Source organism: Colletotrichum tamarilloi (genome assembly GCF_030869305.1).
Source record: "Colletotrichum tamarilloi strain Tom-12 chromosome Unknown Scaffold_35.1, whole genome shotgun sequence".
Classification (NCBI taxonomy): domain Eukaryota; kingdom Fungi; phylum Ascomycota; class Sordariomycetes; order Glomerellales; family Glomerellaceae; genus Colletotrichum; species Colletotrichum tamarilloi.
This window is the reverse complement of record NW_026849418.1, coordinates 196,218-215,956: the sequence shown is the minus strand read 5'-3', so window position 1 is coordinate 215,956 and position 19,739 is coordinate 196,218. Positions and strand designations below refer to the sequence as shown.

The window sequence follows — 19,739 nt, the reverse complement described above, 5'->3', positions numbered from 1 at the left end:
GATCAGACACCAGGATGTTTGCATGTCGCAGACTCGCAGTTGGCCCTATTGCCCTACACTACGGATCGTTCACCGAGTAAGTTGATCTCGGGGTGTAGCAAAGATCATCCGCCTTATCATGTCTCGAGTCACAGTCACACACTACTCACTGCAACAAGGCCAGCCAGATGCATACCGTCTCCATCTTCTCCTCTCTCTCTCTCTCTCTCTCTCTCTCTCTCTCTCTCTGTGTGTCTCTCTCTCATTCATATTTTGTGACTAAACTTGCCCACCATGATCGATCGGGGATCCGGCCGGGCCCTGGGAGACCATCATGGTCCATGTCAGGTTTCCTCGACGACGGTCCGCACTCCGTACCCTTCATTCCTCCTCCATTCGCGGGCACTCTGGGGTTGGCGCAGGCCGTGCACCTTACTCACCACATACTGCATCTGAGAGTGCCTGCCCCCAAAGAAACGAAAATCGACAACCACACTCACCTCAGAGCAGGCAGACCCGAGTGAACACACAGGGTCAGCGTTTGGGTGTTTGGAAGGGGGGGGAAAGTAAAGGGACCCTTCAAAGGCAACGGCTGGGGCTATCATCTGAACGAGGGGGACGGCCATTAGATTGGGGCCTTGCGCGCGACGACGCTTTTACTACGAAACCTTGTGCCAAAATAAGGTGCTTCACTCTCTCTCAATGCGGCGAGATGAGCACAAGCAAAAGTGTCACACAAAAGTATGAGAGATTGCGCATCTCACCACACTGCATCAGTTGAGCAGTATGAGCCTCAGAGAAACGTCGCAGAGATATAAGGTGATTGACTGCTGGGGTTTGGTGGTCTTGGTGATGGTGGATGACTAACGAGCAGTCAGTCCCGGGTGTTAGCTGGATCAGAGAGAGATGCAAGAGTCAAGAGTCATACTTCGTACAGAGAGGCTCTGAAGCAAGTGGAGGGATCCGCATCCCCGTACGAAATACACCGACCGTAAGGTAGATATGGGATAAGGTAATGTAGGTAACCGGGGGGGGGGGGGAGGAAAGTGTAAAGGCTGCCCGTGGACATCAAGTCAGGGACCTGAGGTGGAATTAATTAGGTTCTTCCAAACCGGCTCCAACCTAAAAAGAAACAAGGTGTTGGTTGGCAGGTTTGGGGCCCTGGACTTTGGGAGAGTCGAGGCATCAAACGGACGAGAGAGATCTGCAAATCTTCTTCTTCTTCTCCTTTGTGTTGGGGCTTTTTTTTTTTCTGCCAGTTGTAATCTACCTGCTTTCTAAGGTTGACTTTTTGGCCCCGTCGTGGAGAAAATCATGGTGAGGCTACCTTAATTGTGAGGGAGAATAAAAGAGAGAGACTTTTGTCCGTGGGCATTGTTAATTTCATTTCTGCCAAAAATCATTTCCAGAGATACTTTGGACGAGATATATAATCGGCTTTCTGTTTAATTGATTACTCTCTGGATTGGGTATATCCTCCAACCGTTGAAAAAAAAAAAAAAAAAAACAGGACACGATTATGAGGATTTGGTGAGTATGGTGCCTATACGTGGTACAGTGTAGTGTAGTTTGCGATTGCCCACCCATCTGCGCATCATCGCCCCTAAGAGGATCCAGATGTACCTTTTGGTGTCCAAGGTACCTTTGCCTCGCCTTGCTGTGAGGTGAGGTGCCTGCCTCTCAGACGGGGAGTGGCAGCTGGTCGTTGCAGAGGATCTCCAGCTAAGAGGGGAAAAAATCCCAACCCAGACCAGAGGCAGGAAAGGCCCCAAGGGAAAGTTCCCCCCTCCACTCCCTCTTTCCCTTCCATTTCATTCGTTACCCACACCCTACCCCCTCTCATTGTGAAGGTACTTAGATACTCGGGTACTTCCAATCACGCCCCCCCCCCCCCCCTTCCCCCTTCACTCTCCCGTCCTTCTCTCTACTGTGTGTGTGTAGAGACTCTCGGTCAGGCCCAATCACGATGTGTCTGGATCCCATTCGGTACTTGCCTAACCTTGCCGGTGACTGATACTTGGCGTCCCGTTGCTTCTGAATGGATGCTGAGAGAGGAAGTGTGAAGGTGTCCGCCCAACCCAACTCGCCTTTCGTCGAATCGTGCCTGCCAACTCCTGACTCTTGCGTGCCTGCCTTTGCTCTCGTCCTCGCCGCCTTCCAATTCTGATTACATCATTCTAGTGCTGCGATATGTGGGCAGTAAACGGGCGACGCGAGCAACGGCGACAAGTCATGGTTACACAGAGCACGCTTCCCCTCTCTCGCGCGCGACCAACGGCTGAGGTTGTCTCTCTTTTGTGTGTTTGAGGGGTGAATTTTGCTTCTTTGCTCTCCTTTCTCTCTTCCTTTTTTGCTCCTCGGATGCCAAGAAACCAGTCGCGATACCAGACTCGGGCAGATATCCTCAACCTTTGGCTTTTCTTGCCCCCATCAGACCAACATGATCACGAGAACAAGCCAAGCAGTCTCTCTACTTAACCATGCTACCTCATTTCTCGGCCGTTTTGACCGCAGAGAAAGAAAGAGAAAAAATTCCCATCCTTCTCTACATTCGAGCCTCCGGTTGTTAGACCGTTGAGTAGGAAAAAAGACTGTGACTGGCTGGACCACGCGCAATAAGGTTACGTCCCCAGACTCGTCTCGTTCCAGCCGCGTCAAGTTGCACATACTTATGGCTTTAGACGGGAGCTCAGTCCTCGACTCAACCACCACCACTATTGCAATCATCTTTCTTTCTTCCGGATCCGATTCTGGCCTATGACCTCCCATCCCTGACTAAGAAACAGGTTCCAACTCGTCACCTTACCGCAATCACGGCCTCCTGGCTTCAACTGCATGGATGCAGGTGGCTAACAACCCGAACACTCTTGCTATCAGGACTGCCAGAAGGCTCCCATCCTCCCCAATGCACAGTACCAAAAGACTCTATCTCACCAAGTATCGGCCACAAAGCTCATCTCTTCCACCGTCGCGGCGGGCGAGTTGTCAGTATCACAGCTGCAGGGCGGGAAGGTGAAGGACAGTCAACGGACCAGCTCCCGGAAGTGGGGCTCTTCTTCTGCCAAACAATCGTCTGGCCATGTCAGAAAAGCAAAGCGTCTTCCGCTGCGCTTGGCTCCTTTTGCGGCCCCTCGACTCCAGACCATCCCCGTCCCTCCCACCTGGACCATGCCACACTGCTTCTTTTCCAATGTCTCTGCAGCAGCACCCGGCCTAGACGTGTCGCAGACGTGCCGCACCTTGTACCAGCTGGCGGCGCTGCACGCCCAAAACGCACTGCACCGATTGACAGATGCTGCAAGAACCGAGAAGGATAGACAGACGGAGACACAGACAGACAGACAGCCTTCAGGCACCGCGTAGCAGATGCAGACACAGACACAGACAAATCCAGAGAAGGCTTCATCAGATTATGCCTGGTGCCCCACTGCCCGCCGCGTACCTTGGCCGCCAAAATAGCACATCCGTTTCAAGTGTGGACGGCCCAGCATACAACAGACGGGGAGGGGGGGGGCCTTGACCTGGATCCGTCGGGCCAATCTTTGTTCAACATGTCTTTCTGCTTTCGCACCGACTTCTCGCCTCGCCCTTGTTGCTTTTCGATTTGATGAGCCTGAAGAAAGTCTTCCTACTTACCGCTTCTTCGATGGCCACTAGAAAACCCCGGCAGCTCTGAAAGACCACCGCTCTGTCATCATATAATCATGAGCCATCGCCACCGCGCATGCCATTCAATATATGTATGGCCAAGAGTCGTGGCAGAAGGGCAGATTGTCCTCCTGGCTCCCCATGTCGCCAGCCGTCCAACGCCTTCACCAAGTGGCCGCTCGCACTACTATCTGATGGCGTGGGTGCTCGAACTAGTGACACTCCCCGGGGGGGCCGCCAGATGGAAGAGGCGCAGGCTACTTTGTACTGGCGTGCGCGTGGCTGACAATCCAGTCTCGGTCAAGTCGATCGCCTCACTAGCACATCACCCGTTCATTGGCGCTGCATCTTCGGGGTCTTCTCAGCCCAGCAGGGGTTGGCAACACCATCAGCCAGATCCTTGATCCGGTAAACAGCTCCAATGGTTCGAGGCAGCTGGTGTGTGTACCAAAGCTGCGCTGGATCTATTTCTTTTTTTCCTCTTTCGTATTCCACGCTTCGATAATGGCAGTCGTCGAACAAACCTCATCATCAGCTGGTCCAGTCTGGAGAAGATACGAGAGCTATTTCTCGCCCGGTCCAGCTCGGAGGATTGATCGTTGTTCTGAACTTTTGCTGTCGACGTTCGTGCAGACGTTGAATCGTTGCTTCCTATTATTGGCCCGTGTCTGCAACGATCACCGCCAGGGTTCCGAGTGGCAGTACAGAGTACGGAGTACTATCGACAGTATGAGTTGAATCCTGTCGCATCAACCACTTCTTCTAGAACTTGAGCGGAAGATACATTCCTCACAGGTAAAGAATTCTTTCAGATTCATAAGGAACAAGAATCAAGTCGGCAAGGGAACTTGTGCGCGGTCAATCGTCTGTTTCTGGTTCCATGCCTTACGCCTTGGGCCACACACCCCGCTTCCCCAGCCAAAGTGGCTGACAGGCAGACAGGGTCATAAATATGCAGAAACGAGGCAGCACTGCTGTGAGAGCTGCCAAAGAACACGAAGTAATACACAAATACCGCGCAGCGAAAGCAGCGAGGCTAGCAGCCGACTGTACGACGCCGCATCAGCTCGAAAAAACCCTGGCACGCCTGATTCTCAAGAGCAAGAGAGAAGGGCGCACAGTCGAGTGTTCTTTTCAGGACGCTGCGCAGGGATCGCCGCCCGGCTTGATGTTGCCAATCACTCCAGGGCAGGGGGTGCAGCACAAAGAGTTGGCTACGACACCTGCATTGCGATGAACATAAGGCTGTGAGAAGATATCTCTCCCTCCATCGGTGGAAGGTCATCTAGAAAAAAGCAGACGAAACGAGTGCGAATAATGTCAAGCAACCCACCTACGTGCCTACCAACCTTCTGCTCGCTGTTATGCTTCCACGCGAGAATCCCTGGCGTAGGGCGGCTCACTCGATCACCTCTGCTCTCCATCCCAGAATACCTTGTTTCTCCCTCTGGTCTTGGTGATCTAGATGGCACCGTTGCTTTTATGCGCTCGGGGTCATGGGATTGCCACCGTGCTCTCCTCTACCTTTGCATGTGTATTCCGGCTAGCGGCAGGGCCATTGACATGAGATACACGTTGAAAAGGACGAAAGCAGAGACTTGGTATGGGCTTAGAGTTTGCGCTTTCGTTCCCGCTTGAACGGCACGGTTGAGGGTCATACAGCCGACAGATTCGAGCACAATCTGTTGCCTCTGTCGCCGCTACCGACCTTTCTCTCTTCAAGGTGAAAATGATGCTCTAACTCGGGACCTTGAGGGCAATGTGAAGCGTCTCGGTATGCCTGGGCAGGATTTGGGATGCCAACAGCCCACTTACCTTGGATGATCTGCGGGTCCCCCCCAAAGTTTCGAACTGCCAGTGCGGGAGCTAGCTACGCACAGAAACCTGTTGACATGACGATCAAAAACACTCATCAACAAGAAAGAAACCAAAAAAAAAACAAGCAATCACTCAATCACTCAACATCGATCGACCTTTGTGACCAGCATAAGAGGGCTGCTGGTCTCCATCGGAGGACATGACGGTATGAGTTTGGACTTTGTCATACCGGGCAGAGAGGCTCGATTGGCAAGGGAATGGCGTCACCAAAGACACCACCCATATCTGACGACACACACCCCTGGCTGAGATCGATGGGCATCGGGGACGATTGTGGCCAGTTGCCATCGCATCACCTTATTCAGCCAAGCATACGCATCGCGCACTACATTTGACAGCGGTCGAAAGAGCCGCGAATTTCTGCTTGCGTGCTTAGATGGCGACAGCTCGCAAGTTGCAACTGCGTCAAAGACAGAGGAAACAGTGTCCAACAGACGGTAGCTCTTTTGATACGGTCGAAGATGTCTGATCGTCGCACTCAAATCGACGACCCGGGAAGGGCAAGGGGGCCAGACCCCCGCCCCTTGTGGTGGGTCCGGACCATGCTCGAGTCCCGGAGCCAGCTCCCCCATCTCATTGTGTGTGGGTATCCCATGCCATGAGCCTCCATCAAGCATCGCGACAAGAAGCTGGCGCTTGCGTGTGTCAAATATGCCACATTCAAAGCACCGCCAGGATAAGAACAGCAAGAGACACCTGCCAGTCTTTCTTCTATCAAGATGGAGCTTTTCACTCGTGTGCTGCGCAGGGGACATCGAGGAAGAGAGCATTCGTGCCCCTGAGGATCTCACTGGAAGGTGACGGAAGCGTATGCGTGTCGCTGGGACGAGTGTCCACTACCCGACAAGGCCAACCCCTGGTCAAAGGGACCGACCCAAAGAACGGACAATGATTGGCTTTCAAACTCGGTAGGCGGCACCTACTGGGGCGAGGTGTGTCTCTTCGTCTCATTTGGGGCCCGTCTCTCTTCTCACTCTCAGTCGCCAGTTTCTTTTTTTCTGCCCAGCAAAGACGGTGGCTTGAGATTACCACCGGGCCTTGGAGGAAGCCGTTCTTTGGCTCATTCGGGTGGCAGTCCAGCCCGTGGCGAAAAAGAACCACTTGACAGCAAACTGCAAACGGTTGCAAACTGCAAACGGTTGCCAGCTGATAATCGAATGTGTATACTGGAAGAGACGGGGTGTGAAGGTCGGATGTCAGGTCAGCGCATCTTGTGTTGGGCGATGTGCGATGTAGGTGTCTTCCATGAATTCGCGACTGATGAGGATACCGGGTCAGGCGCAGGAATTGACTGTCACTTGTTTTTCTTCAGATCCCGACGCCCTTCCAGAAGGCGTGAAGAATATAGATAAGCGGTAAACACTATCGCGGTACGGATAGAGGCCTTGAGTGCGGCTCTCTCCTTTGCACCAAATTCGCGACATCGGCATGCGTGCCGACGTGCGATAACCACGGGGCACCGGGTAGTTTGGCCGGGTGTTTTTGATCAGCCTCCATCAAACTCGGGAAACGCGATGTATAGCTGGCCGCCGGCCGCTCTTCTGACAAAGGATTGCACTTTGAGAAACATGATGGGTATTCCCAGAGCCCATAGGTACTCCGTACACGGTACTCATAAGGCCGCCCAGTCTCCGAACAGAGTTGTCTGATGGCCACACATCGTTCGCTGACTGACCACCTGCTCGATACTCTGCCTGATCCGAAGGGACCTGGCATCTGCTCCGTGCAAAAGAAAGGGCAGCTTGTCAAACCCGGGTCCGCGTTGGTCATGGAGTACCCCTGCTCGTTAGTTTTGACCTTGACAGGGGTCTGGGGCGGGTTGCGGGCTAAGCAGAGCGCGGTGGTGGTCGACCGTCGACGTTACTGCAGGACTTTCGGACCTTTGGACTCTGGTAAGGACAGACTGACAGACCAGCCGACTGCAGGTCTCGTGGCTGCGACTTACTCTACAGATAGACTACCGGTACGGCTACGCGACCTATGCCTTGTTGTCTGGGCCTTGGACGGGGATCGAAGGCGTCCTCACAACTCTGCATGAAGAGGGTATTGACACCAAGTTCGCCATACCAACGAAACCACCTAGCAGGCAGCGAAAACTCAGGGTGGCAAGAAGCTGGCTTCGTGCTCTCGTTGGCAGCCAAAGAGGCTAGAGATCTTTGTCTTCATTTTGGTGAGATGAAGATTGAACAAACCCTGGGAGCCCGCACTCTACAACACATAGGTACTGCAATGTGTATCCATACGGATACCAGAGCAGCACCTCTCATATAGACCTAGTAATACGCCTGGCTCAGGAATGGAGAGGTGGGGATGAGCACAGACAAGCGCCTGCAGGGCATCCCAAAAGGGGACCACGCCAATGAGCTTGGCTCTCCCGACCGGTACGGAGCTCAGAGTGGCCCAAGTCTTTTTGCTCGTAAGTGCTGTGTGTGTGTGTGGCAGCGTTGGGAAATGGGAGGAAGTGGAGAGAGGGCCGGTGACAGTTTCACCATGTGCTATGAGCCATCTGGTGTTTGCCTGGCAGTGGCAGCCCTCTCTGCCGTCTTCTCGTTGCTGGCCGGCTGTGCTTCTTCTTGAGTGGCAGAGTGGCTTGATCGATTCCTTGTTTCTTCTTGTTTGGAGAAACAGCACCACCACCAGGAGGCACTGCGACAAATGGAGAGACGGGGAGAGCGTGTGAGAGATGGACGGGAAGCATAATGGCTTGTTTGATGGATGTCAACTTTGGTGTCCCATCATCCCGTCCATGGTCCTGCGAGGCGCTGCTGGGACAGTCAGTCAGTCTGGCAGTCTGGCTGGCTGTGGCTTGTGTTCAAGGAAATCCCTGGGATCTGCAGAGCCGGGGGGTAAGGAGGGAGGGGGGTCCAATTCCGTATCTGTCGTGCTGCAACGCCAGGTATCGACATGGTGCATGGGTTTTACAGTCATCGACTTTGCCGCCACTTTGCGCGGGTTCGGGTGCCTTGCCTTGCCTTGTCCTTTTTCTTCTTTTTCCCCTTGGCCCTGGACTTGGGTGCTTCTTTTTTTTTTCTTCCTGCTCTCCCGCCCTTTCTCTTTCTTCTTTCTGCTTCTTGTTACCGAGTATGGAGTAGCGTGCTGCGTACCTAGGCAGAGTCTCCTGCAGTTCTCCCACTTTCCCCCCTCTGTTCCTCGGTGCCCAGGCCAGGGGGCCAAGAACCTTTGGCCTAGGTACGGTTGTTGCTGTAGCCAGCCCATTTCATTCTACTGCGTAGTGAAGGGGAGACAGACTGGGGTCCCCATCGTGGGCAGCGGCCCATTGGGGATTCTTTGGTCAAGAGTAGACGGGATAGTGCAGTCTGTCTCCCAGCCGAGCCGAGGTTGGCAGGTAACACACTGCGGATTTTGCGATGGGAGGTGTTTATGCTCAAGAATTATGCTTGTGTGTGTGTGTGTGTGTGTGTGCGTGTATGTGCGTAGGGATACGTGTGTAAGAGGAAGAGATGGAAGACGAGGACATGAGTGAGAAAGAGTAAAGAGAGGGCGCGCGTCAAGTCGCGCACAGAGACCACCACCGAAGCCCTCTGCTCTCTCTCTCTCTGACGACGACGCATCGTTTTGATCCGAATGAAATACTTGCCTACACCAACTTACATCACGGGAGGTTTTTCCTCCTTGGTGGCGTATGCAATCACCACGGAGGCTGTCTGAATAGTTGCTGACATGACCCGACCCGACCGACCCTTTGGCTTTGCCTTTGCCTCTCTGCCTTAGCCCGGCCGCGCCAGTACATTAGGTAGACTCGCCTTGCCTTACATACCTACCTACACTACAGACTCACGGGATGGACGGGTAGTAGGGCGAGATGGGATATGTACAGATACATGATGTCTGCAGTGCCCGAAGCGTGTTGGAGAGCGTCAGTACGTACTTTTGCGTTGCCGGTCTGCGACGGATCATTCCAATCCAAGCAAATGTCTTTGGGGGACCACCACCACCACCACCACGGCCACCACCCACCGATCTCCCATCAACTGGACCTAACGCTCAAAAGCCGGTGGTGCACATGCTCCACTCTACTGCGTACATGCCTACCTGCCTACGGAGTACCTACCAACCTAACGCACCTGGGCTGGGTCCCCCATTCCTTTTCGGCAGGTGCTGGTGAAGCAGAATAATCCCAGCTTTCGGCGCCGGATCAACGTCGGGTTACCTTTTTGACGACATGCGACCCCCTCGTGACCTATCCTAACAAACTGAACGATTCCACGGAATAGACACTGAGAGAGAAGCAACGTCTATGACATTGTCCTAGTTGTAATTGGACAAGCACTTCCTACCTCTGCGTATCTAGCAACCCCTAAATGCTACCGGCCACGACCTTCTTGTGCCGAGCATCTGCCAGATCAATCAGGAACCCCGCCATCGCAGCCGTCACCGTCACCGTCCTTCGACGACCCCTCCAGACCCGAGCTCGATTCTCAACGTCCACCAGCACAATGGCTCCCCCCGCTGCCGCCCTCGACTTTGTCGACTTTGTCAACGCATCTCCTACTCGTAAGCACCCATTGACATATTGTTTGCGGCCGTGGACGGCTTCTTTGTCTTCAACCTTTACCCCAGCAGCAGCAGCAGCAGCAGCAGAAGCAGCAGCAGAAGCAGCAGCAGAAGCCAGCTAACCGTGCCCCTCGCCCGCAGCCTACCACGCCTGCGCGACCGCCGCCATCCGCCTCGAAAAGGCCGGCTTCACAAAGATCAAGGAGCGCGACTCGTGGAACTCGGCGCTGCGACCGGGAGGGAAATACTACCTCACCCGCAATGGCTCGTCCATCGTCGCCTTCGCCATCGGCAAGAAGTGGAAGCCGGGCAACCCCGTCGCCATGATTGGCGCCCACACCGACTCGCCGACCCTGCGCATCAAGCCCGTCTCCAAGAAGAGCAACGTCGGCTTCATGCAGGTCGGCGTCGAGACCTACGGCGGCGGCATCTGGCACAGCTGGTTTGACCGCGACCTCAGCATCGCGGGGCGCGTCCTCGTCAAGGACGCCGAGGGCAACTTTGTCCAGAAGCTCATCAAGGTCGACAAGCCGCTGCTGCGAATCCCGACGCTCGCTATCCACCTCGACCGGAGTTCTACCTTTGACCCGAACAAGGAGAACGAGCTGTTTCCCATTGCCGGACTGGCTACGGCGGAGCTGAACAAGGGCAGCGCCAAGCCTGAGGGCGACGAGGCCGAGGAGGACTTCAAGCCACTCAAGGCCATGACGGAGCGTCACCACCCTCACATTCTCGACGTCATTGCCTCCCACGCCGAGGTCGAGCCAGAGGCCGTCATCGACTTCGAGCTCGTCCTCTACGACGTGCAAAAGTCCTGCCTCGGTGGCCTCAACGACGAGTTCATCTTCTCGGCCCGCCTCGACAACCTCAACATGACGTACTGCTCCATCGAGGGCCTCATTGCCTCGGTCCGCGCCGCCGACGTGCTCGAAAACGACTCCACCATCCGCCTCGTGACCTGCTTCGACCACGAGGAAATCGGCTCCACCTCGGCCCACGGCGCCAACTCGAACCTCCTCCCCGCGGTCCTGCGCCGCCTCGCCTCCCTCCCGGGCAGCCGCGACACGGCCTCGGACGGGTCGTACGTGGCCGTATCCTCCCACGATGGCGGGGACTACGAGTCAACGGCCTACGAGCAGACGCTCTCGCGGTCCTTCCTGGTGTCGGCCGACATGGCGCACTCGGTGCACCCCAACTACGCGGGCAAGTACGAGTCCTCGCACCAGCCGGCCATGAACGGCGGCACGGTGATCAAGGTCAACGCCAACCAGCGCTACGCGACCAACTCGCCCGGCATCGTGCTGCTGCAGGAGTGCGCGCGCCTCGCGGGCGTTCCTCTGCAGCTGTTCGTCGTGCGCAACGACTCGCCGTGCGGAAGCACCATCGGTCCCATGCTCAGCGCCAAGCTCGGCGTGAGGACGCTGGATCTGGGTAACCCGCAGTTGAGTATGCACTCTATTCGCGAGACGGGCGGTAGCGCGGACGTGGAGCACGCTATTAAGCTGTTTGAGAGCTTTTATGAGCGGTTTGGGGAGTTGGAGGAAAAGATTCTTGTCGATTAAGCAGTCCCCGTTTGGGGGGACGCCAACTGAGGTCATTTCGGTCATTAGCTTGGCTTTGACGAGGCGGGCGTAGTTGTAGTCGGTTTGTAGTTGTAGTAGCGAGTTGCCTTGGAGTTGTTTGGGTGATTGGGACGAAATACAAATGTTAATTGAGCAAAGATGATCTCATTTCACTGGTGCTACCTTGGGGATTGTGCTCCTTCAAGAGATATGAAAGTGAACATGATGAGTGAAAAATGAGAGATTTCGTATAGTATGGCGTTCTTGCTTTTCGAAAAGGGTGGTTGAGATGAAAGGAGGAAAGAGGTACTTGACTGGCTGGATGACTGGTCGTTCCTTCCTACTCCCATCTTATCTACGGATGGGATCTCTGATGGGATCTCTAATGGGACCCTGACGGCTCCGCTGGCTTTTTGCTCGCAGCCTCCCTATATTTTTCTCGTCTACTACTTTGTCTTCTCTGCGAGGTCATGCAAGCGTTCACCTTTCAAAATCGCGACCAACCTCGACCTGAATCTTACTCAACAAACCCGACTTCGCCTCGAACGCAGCATATGCTCAACATATGCTCACCCGACTACATCGAAACCCGGACCATCGACTTGAAGTCCTGATTTGAGTTCCAGAGCACCAGAGCATTGTCTTTCTTGGAACAATTCTGGAACGCCTGCTCGCGATTTCGAGATTTCAACTGCGGCAGCGTTGAAGCTCTCACGATACAGTTGAGTTGTCACGAAAGGTTCGTTAGTACTTTCTTTTGTGTCTTCTTCTCAGCCCTTCGTTCATCTTCGCTTTCGTCTCTACCTTTCACGATTCGAGATCGAGGCATATTCTCCGCTGGCGACTGTACTGGAAGAACGTCTGCTTCGCACTCTGGCGATTTTCCTCGCTCCTAACTCGACTAAACATACCTCATACCTCTCAGAGGACTACAAATACTTTCCTCTTCCTCCTCTCACACCTCCTAACTTTCACCTTCCTCACTCTCACCATCACCACTATATCCTTCCACTGCCTGGTACGATATCCCATAAACTTGACAGAGGACTAGAAATATCTTCCTCTGCCTTCGGGCCTCTTTCTCCAATCCTCTCACCAACCACACCGATTCATTTCGCTGTCTGGTAATACATCTCGTACCTTTCACCTACCTAGACCATCGCCAGGTCATCCCGGACTGCGAATCACTTTCTAGACGCTGACCTCACTCTTATATCAGACCTTCTGGCGACAAAATCAAACATCTTCTCAGGGAGGAGCGTCTGAATCGATTTCTTCAACCGACACCTCTCCTTCGGTGAGCATCAAAACCGCTTTTATTTTCAAGACTTCTGCCACACCTGCCCTAGAACAACACCACTCTACAGAATTTGAGATCCTGGCAGAACTGTCCCTCGCAATACTGAACTTCTTCATGCGATCGACCAGTTCATAGCTGACTTTGATATACCTCGAAAGACAAGCAAAGCTCGAGTTACCCTGCACTGTGGTGAGTTTTTGCTCCGTACTCGCACTTTCCCCGTTCCCTCCCTGAGGTTCCACCTTCACCTTCACTTTCTATATTCCAAGCACCCTCCAAATCCAATCCCGTTTCCCTTCATGTTCACCAACATTTCGTTGATAAGGTGTCCTTTCTTCTCGGCAAAGACTCCTAGCTCCTGACCTATCAGCCTTGCTAAGCACTGCAGTCACGGTCGTCCAAAAGATTCGTCCTCCCCAACACGTGGCTTACAGAACCTTAATATCCAGCTCCAGCTTACCCTACAAAACACCTCACTCACGAGAGCCTGAACAACCCACATTCTAACAGAATCTGAAACGGCAGCTTCCGAAAGGAAATATCGATCTCGCCTTCCATCGATCAGAACTAGAAGCGGAAGAAATCCCGGCACCTTTCTTGACCTTCAACCTCTTCTTGTACACCCACTCCAAGTCAAAGGACAGCTACAATACCTTCGAAATCGCCCTTGGCCTCTTGAAGATAATCACCGGCCCCTCTTAATTCAATACCCTCACTCCTACGGTTGACTGTCTTTTCAAAGGTCCTTTTAAGCTATTCACAGAAGTCGATCTTACGGACCTCACGATACAACCCCCGCTACCTATCAAAGTCGTAAATTCGATCTTTGACCTAGACAAAGACGATCGCCAATACATCATCACGCATATACCACCATACAACCAAGACTACATTGAAGAAGATCAGGTATGATCCCACATTCGCCCTTGTGCTTTGGAGACAACCACTAACAAGTCATTTGAACCGGTCGTCGCAGCCAAGATGTGCCAGAAGGTCTTCTATACCTATGCGTGCCAGCACGTTGAGTGCGTCACCTATGACTGCAGCAAGAGTCGTGGTACCACAAGGTCTGGCTGCATGAAGCGTGAACCATCCGAGCACACCAATCTCAAGGATCAGATCTGCCACGACTGCAACGAGATAATCCGAAGCATAAGGCAGAATCGCCATGACAATCACCCCGACGGCAGAGGTCGATCGAGACACTGGGAGCATCGGATTCGCCATTACGAGCACCTCATGGACCGTGCTCAGACAATCTTGGATCAACAGCAGGCTTCCCAGGCTGAACAGAGGCAACAGTCGCAGCAGCCACAAAACCGTCCAGACCAGCAGTCTATCTCGCCCAGTGGCAAGACCATTCGCCCTCTGGAATCGAACAAGTTGTCCAACATAAAGCGCGATGAAACCTTTGGCCTTGTCCCCAACACGCTATACCAGCTCCATGTGGCCCAGGACGCCTGGTTTGCGATTCAGCGCAACCGAGATGACCTTTGAGAGAGGCTTGAACTCTCGACAGGATGGGCGTTGGTTTTTTGGAGGGGGCAGAATGGTGCCGCCAACGCGTTGTGCCAGCAAGGATCATTTGCGCTTTCATTTGGAGATGAGAAAGGCACGTCTTGCTCAGCGCATCGAGTGATCATATAGAGAAGCTACCAGCGAATGCTTCCATTCATAGACCTATAGATAGAATCACCGACTTTATGGCGATCATAGCAACACAAGAATACGATGGTTGTTGTTCATTTAAGCTTGAACAAGACATCCTCAATATGAAGGTAGACTGAAAGCTGCAGCAACAAAAGACGGCAAAAAGACATGATTGGGACAAAGTGGTTGATGAAATGAAGTTGTTCATCTTGGCGGCTCCGAGGAGCTGGTTCTGGAGAAAATATGGGTAGAACTGATCAACACAGCCAATTAAGAAGAAGAAGAAGAGCAGGGGTCTTTGGACCAGCCAACGAACCTCCCTGTGCTCCCCAGTGCTCCCCAGTGCTCCCCCCGCTGACGAGAGCTGTGAGGTGACAGCTTCAGGTTGCCTGCCCCGTGCTCCAGCTGAGCTTACTTGCACTAAAACACACGTGGGGAGGTTCCATAGCAGAACCAGAGCTGAGGCAAACTGACGTTGCCCCCCCTAAACTAACTCGGCAAGGCCATCTGGCCAACTCTTTTTTTCCGCATTCGTTCCGGCGTCATCATTCTCCAACATCACAGCTTCTCCTCCTCCAGCAGACGTTGTGCACCTGAATCTCAGTCGGCCATGGTTCTTTGACGATTGGAACGTGCACTCACCATATTCGAAGCCTCTTCCCTCACACCTCAGACCCATTTTCCAGCCATTTTGCAGGGAACGTCTCCCCACCAAGACCGCCGTCAGATTCGCCAGCCATGGCTTCCCCCTTCGAGACCGCGAAGCTCACCCTCGACTACCTCCCCTACGCCTGCGAATTCGACCCTCAAGATCCGAATCGGCTTCTCATCGGTGGAGGAGGTGGTGCCAACCGCAGCGGTGTCGCCAATAAGATTGTTCGTCAACCCCCAATCGCTCTTTCTCTCCCCCACATTCATCTGCCTTTTCATGCGACTGACCTTTTGCGCCGCAGACAGTAATCGACACCTCAGCCAAAGAAGAACTGCAAATCAGCGGCGAAGCCGACCTCAGCCGCAATGAGGACAGCGTCATGACCCTCGCCGCCGGGCCCAAGAAGGGCAGAACGAGCTACCTCTACGCCGGCATCAACTCGAGCCCCGAAGAAGTCGAAAAGGGCAAGAACGAGCACTTCCGCGCCTTTGGCATCGAGCAGAGCAAGGCGCGCGTCTCGGCTGGCGCAAACGCTCCTAGTGTGAGCCTGGCTGAGCTATCGCGCACCTCCATCTTTGCCCATAACGAGGTCGACAAGGATGCGTACCAGCGCGTCCTCCGGCTGTCTGCGCCGTACGGCGAGAAGCAGCTCGGTGTCGTGGCCACAGGACTGGCTAAGCAGTCACAGATTGCGATTTTTGAGATTGCAGCTGGGAATGCTACCAAGCCTAAGATCCTCGGACAGTTGGACGTCTCCAAGGAGCCCGTGGACGTGGATGTCATTCAGACTGGAGAGGACTCGTACCAAGTCGCGTACTGCGACGAGCGCGAGTTGTTCATCATCAATGTCGTCAAGTCTGAAATTGACGGTCCTCACCACGCATATGAGATCAAAGAGGACGGTTCTGGCACCTGGCCCAACTTCCGGTCAATCCGGTACCTGTCGAAGGACTTCGTCTTGGCGGGCACTAACATTCCCAAGCGGGCTGGTGCAATCCTTTTGGGAATCAGACTGCCGCTCAAGGAGGACGAACCTGGACGCTTGGCGGCGACGGTTAAGCTGCCCAAGGCAGTGAACCAAATCACAACCATTGCTGCGCGGAACCTCACTCCTCCCTCGGCTCCTGGCGCCAAGATTGGCAATGCGCAGTTCCTCGTCGCCGCGGTCGGCCAGGATCGGTCGATATCGCTCTTCACGCTCGAGCATAAGGCGCATTCGAGCATTGACTTGCTCGTCGACTTTGATCTGCTTACGACGTTGAAGGAAGTGCACCCTCTGCAGATCACAAACGTCGCCCTCTCCCACTACGTCCCGCCCAAGACTACCGCCCGCCCTCAGTATATCAAGCTGGCGAGTATCTCGATGAAGAACACCGTCATCGTGCACTCTATCCTTTTGAAGAAGTTCACCGACAGGGACGCCCCTATCCGCAAGGGCGGTCCGCCGCGCCCCCAGCGCTACGCCGTTGCCCTGCAGCCCCGCAAGTGGTCCAAGACCTGGCTCGCAGCGACGACGGTCCTCGTCCTCGTACTCGCTATCCTCTTCCAACTCGGCCTCGAAACCATGGGTGCAGTCCAACCGCGCATCCTTCCCGGCGGCGGCTCCGTCGCGAACATGCCCAACGAGTTCCTCACGTCTCTCATCGGCGACGTCCACGCTCTGCAGGGAGACCCCATCGTCATCCGCGAGGACGTCGTCAGCCCCACGCATATCGAAGAAGACCCCGTCCCTCGGTTCCAGGCCGCCGTGCACGACGAGGAGGTGTACGGTCCCGCCGTGAGCTGGGAGGACCTGGCGCCGCAGCAGAAGAAGCTTTGGAAGGAGAAGCTTTCCAAAGCGGGTCACTGGACGCAGAATATGGGCGAGAGCGTGTTCAAGGGTATCCTGTTTGGGGAGATTGCGGGGGCCGTGGGACGCGCTGTGGGAGGTCAATAAGGTACCCCGGGGCGTATGTCTGATGGGGAGGAGCCTAGGAGGGGCAATGAGGTATATTATAAGATGTGTTTACGGAAATGTCGTTGATAGAACTTGTCCGGGAGGGCATGTACGATTTAATCACGAACTTGTACGATTTCATTGGAGAATGATCTTTTGGCAGACGAGAGGTTCCCTGTGTGAGGTTGATTATTTATGTGAGCTGATGTGATGAATCTTATTTAACCTCCCGCCATCAGAGTTTCTAGGGGTGTGTGTATTACCAGCATGACGAATGTTCCGGCTTGCGATGCTTCACTGGCCGTAGAAGATGCCTCGTCGGCGATGGCACGGCTAGATATCGGGTATTCTGCAAGATCCGACAGCTCCGTTCTGTCTATGGAGTTTCGGCTGCTTCTTGAGAGTGGTACTCTTCATGACGCCAACACGCTCTTTTGGACGAGAAGGATGAAAAGCCTCGAGTCCCTCAACTGTGTGCGCTCAGGGTCCGGTCCAGCGTCCATATCGGTAGGTTGCATACCGTTGGAAGATGAGGGTTTGTTAAACGTAGACATCGAATCTGTCTTTCTACTCGATTGATTTACGTTGGTAGTTGCCCTCTTGCAACTCCAACCTCCCTCACTTACCCTGACAAAATACGGGGTCCTTAATAACCTTACAAATGGATGAGTGGGTAAGCAACTATGAAAAGAGTTCATAATAGAATTGTTAGTCATCTTTTAAGCGAACTGGGAAGAGTCCTAGGAAGCTGTTGATTGTTCCCACTTCAAGATCAGCCATCTCAACTGCCTCGTTCTATCCAAGGACAATCTTCTGGTCCGATTGAAGCTGTCTACATGCGTTGGAACCCATCCACTCCCCCGGCATGTGATGAATACGAATAGACGTATCTATATGAGGGCACACCCTCTCGAAAGGCAACCGCGAGTGAAATAAATAGGCGCTCGGCATCATCTTGGTCCTGCACAAACTCGTTCACGTTACTCTCACATGAATAGGCAAAGATTTCTAGCCAAAATTCTTTCAGGGTTGGCCTGGTGGCTATGTTTCCGAACGAAGCAGCCGCGCGTTAGAGATGAGAGCAGCAGGGACTGGCACGGCGGGCCTCGGCCCGGGCGCGGGTGCGGGCGCGGTCGCGGCGTTATCAAAAACTGGCCGGGTTCTACTTTCCATCGCGCCTGCCGTCTCCTGGTCTTGTGTTTGGTTGTGTTCCTGGCTGTGTACCCCGAGGAAGGTGAAGCGAGTTCTTGGATGGAAGATGGTTGGAAGGTAGGTTCCTTTTTCCCCCCTGAGGTGGCTATTGTAAAGAGATTGGGACACCGCGCCGATGACGTGGTTAGTTGGCTGAGCGCCCCGTGATGATATACACAAGCCTCAGAAACGACCTAATCTGGCTGGCTGGCTGGCTGGCTTCTGCTGCCGCCTCTGAGGAAAGGATTTCAACTTGCAGGGTAACTGATATCTTTATATACCTATTTCTATTCGAAATCCGGGTTGGTGTAGACTTGGATCTAGTTTAGCAGTGTGAGCTGAGATGGCATGGAGGAGAGATGGACATACTGCTGGCTGCCGAGACGTCATGATGTCGGAATTGATGTGAAGAAGTGAAGAACATGGGACTATGAGGCAGGGAAGAGAAATTTCAAAATGGAGGAGACTAAGTTAAAGTAGTAAGAAAGAAAGTCAGTCATAGCAAAGAGCACTGTGCTATTCAGACCGGCTATCTCGATTGTCGAACAGACTCTGGGTAGGAGCATATCAATTAGTCAAGAATGGTGTCGGAGAGCGCTCATGGTCATCTTTAGCACTCAGCCCCTTCATCGATCATTTGTGAGCTCCCACTACACTAATCTGCCCTACTCAGAATCAGGCGATAGAATATCAGAAAGACGGCGAGTAAACCTCATACCTCGAATCGGATATGGAAAAATACACTCATCATCAAATGTCAAAGATGTATGGGGCGATGAAGAAGCGTAAGAGCACAAGACAGGACGAGGCTTTTTGAAAGACAGGACAGAAGCACGTATCAGACAAATTGATTGGTAGTCTTGCCGTCTTCTCAAACTCGCCATACTCGCTTTTTGGCTAGATAGGTGAGTGGGTAGATGGTATGTTTTTGGACAATCTTGCTTTGGCTGTACAATTGGATGCTCTGATACTCGAGCCACTTCATCAACATCCACTGTCATTCAATCACGCATGATCTAGAAGGGAGTGGAAGGCACATAGGAAGAGTATCTCATCTACTTTATCCGGTGTACTCAACATCCAGCCTGGCCTGCGAGGACATCATCACCGCCTTTCTTTCGATCGCTTGATGCGCATGACTGAGAGGAGTCTTGTGTTGCAGGACCGTGGCAGCGTCTGAATGGTTCCTATGAGGCCTGGGCGTCTCTCGTCATCCGTTCGGCATGTTAGACGTCGCAGCAACCACAGGTCCTCGTCTTAATCATGTAAACTCCCTCACATTCAAACAACAGCTGCTCAGCGAGGCAAAAGGCCAGCAATGCAGTCTGATCTCAGCCATAGACCGAGGCGCGTCGTCGAAAACTTGATATCGAACACACACAAAGCTTCACCCTCAACTTTTCGGCGTCTGGGTTTACCTTTAGTCGG

At 53.6% G+C, this 19,739-nt stretch overlaps 6 protein-coding genes across 6 annotated transcripts; all 6 read left to right on the top strand.

Annotated features, from left to right (window-relative positions):
* Positions 1-167: 167 nt before the first annotated feature.
* On the top strand, positions 168-503 carry CTAM01_09208 (uncharacterized protein; the record flags this gene model as incomplete). The annotated part of the gene is made up of 1 exon (XM_060525227.1): positions 168-503. The coding sequence occupies one exon, from the start codon at positions 168-170 to the stop codon at positions 501-503; it is 336 nt and encodes a 111-aa protein (XP_060380171.1).
* Positions 504-2,211: 1,708 nt separating this feature from the next.
* On the top strand, positions 2,212-3,342 carry CTAM01_09207 (uncharacterized protein; the record flags this gene model as incomplete). The annotated part of the gene is made up of 2 exons (XM_060525226.1): positions 2,212-2,265; positions 2,857-3,342. The coding sequence occupies 2 exons, from the start codon at positions 2,212-2,214 to the stop codon at positions 3,340-3,342; spliced, it is 540 nt and encodes a 179-aa protein (XP_060380170.1).
* Positions 3,343-7,864: 4,522 nt separating this feature from the next.
* CTAM01_09206 (uncharacterized protein) lies at positions 7,865-8,185 on the top strand (the record flags this gene model as incomplete). Its single annotated transcript, XM_060525225.1, has 1 exon — positions 7,865-8,185. One exon carries the CDS (start codon positions 7,865-7,867, stop codon positions 8,183-8,185), a length of 321 nt encoding a protein of 106 aa, XP_060380169.1.
* Positions 8,186-9,827: 1,642 nt separating this feature from the next.
* CTAM01_09205 (aminopeptidase I zinc metalloprotease) lies at positions 9,828-11,582 on the top strand (the record flags this gene model as incomplete). The annotated part of the gene is made up of 2 exons (XM_060525224.1): positions 9,828-10,020; positions 10,162-11,582. The coding sequence occupies 2 exons, from the start codon at positions 9,828-9,830 to the stop codon at positions 11,580-11,582; spliced, it is 1,614 nt and encodes a 537-aa protein (XP_060380168.1).
* Positions 11,583-13,863: 2,281 nt separating this feature from the next.
* Positions 13,864-14,379, top strand: CTAM01_09204 (uncharacterized protein; the record flags this gene model as incomplete). Its single annotated transcript, XM_060525223.1, has 1 exon — positions 13,864-14,379. One exon carries the CDS (start codon positions 13,864-13,866, stop codon positions 14,377-14,379), a length of 516 nt encoding a protein of 171 aa, XP_060380167.1.
* Positions 14,380-15,270: 891 nt separating this feature from the next.
* Positions 15,271-17,120, top strand: CTAM01_09203 (uncharacterized protein; the record flags this gene model as incomplete). The annotated part of the gene is made up of 2 exons (XM_060525222.1): positions 15,271-15,408; positions 15,486-17,120. The coding sequence occupies 2 exons, from the start codon at positions 15,271-15,273 to the stop codon at positions 17,118-17,120; spliced, it is 1,773 nt and encodes a 590-aa protein (XP_060380166.1).
* Between the last annotated feature and the right edge of the window lie 2,619 nt (positions 17,121-19,739).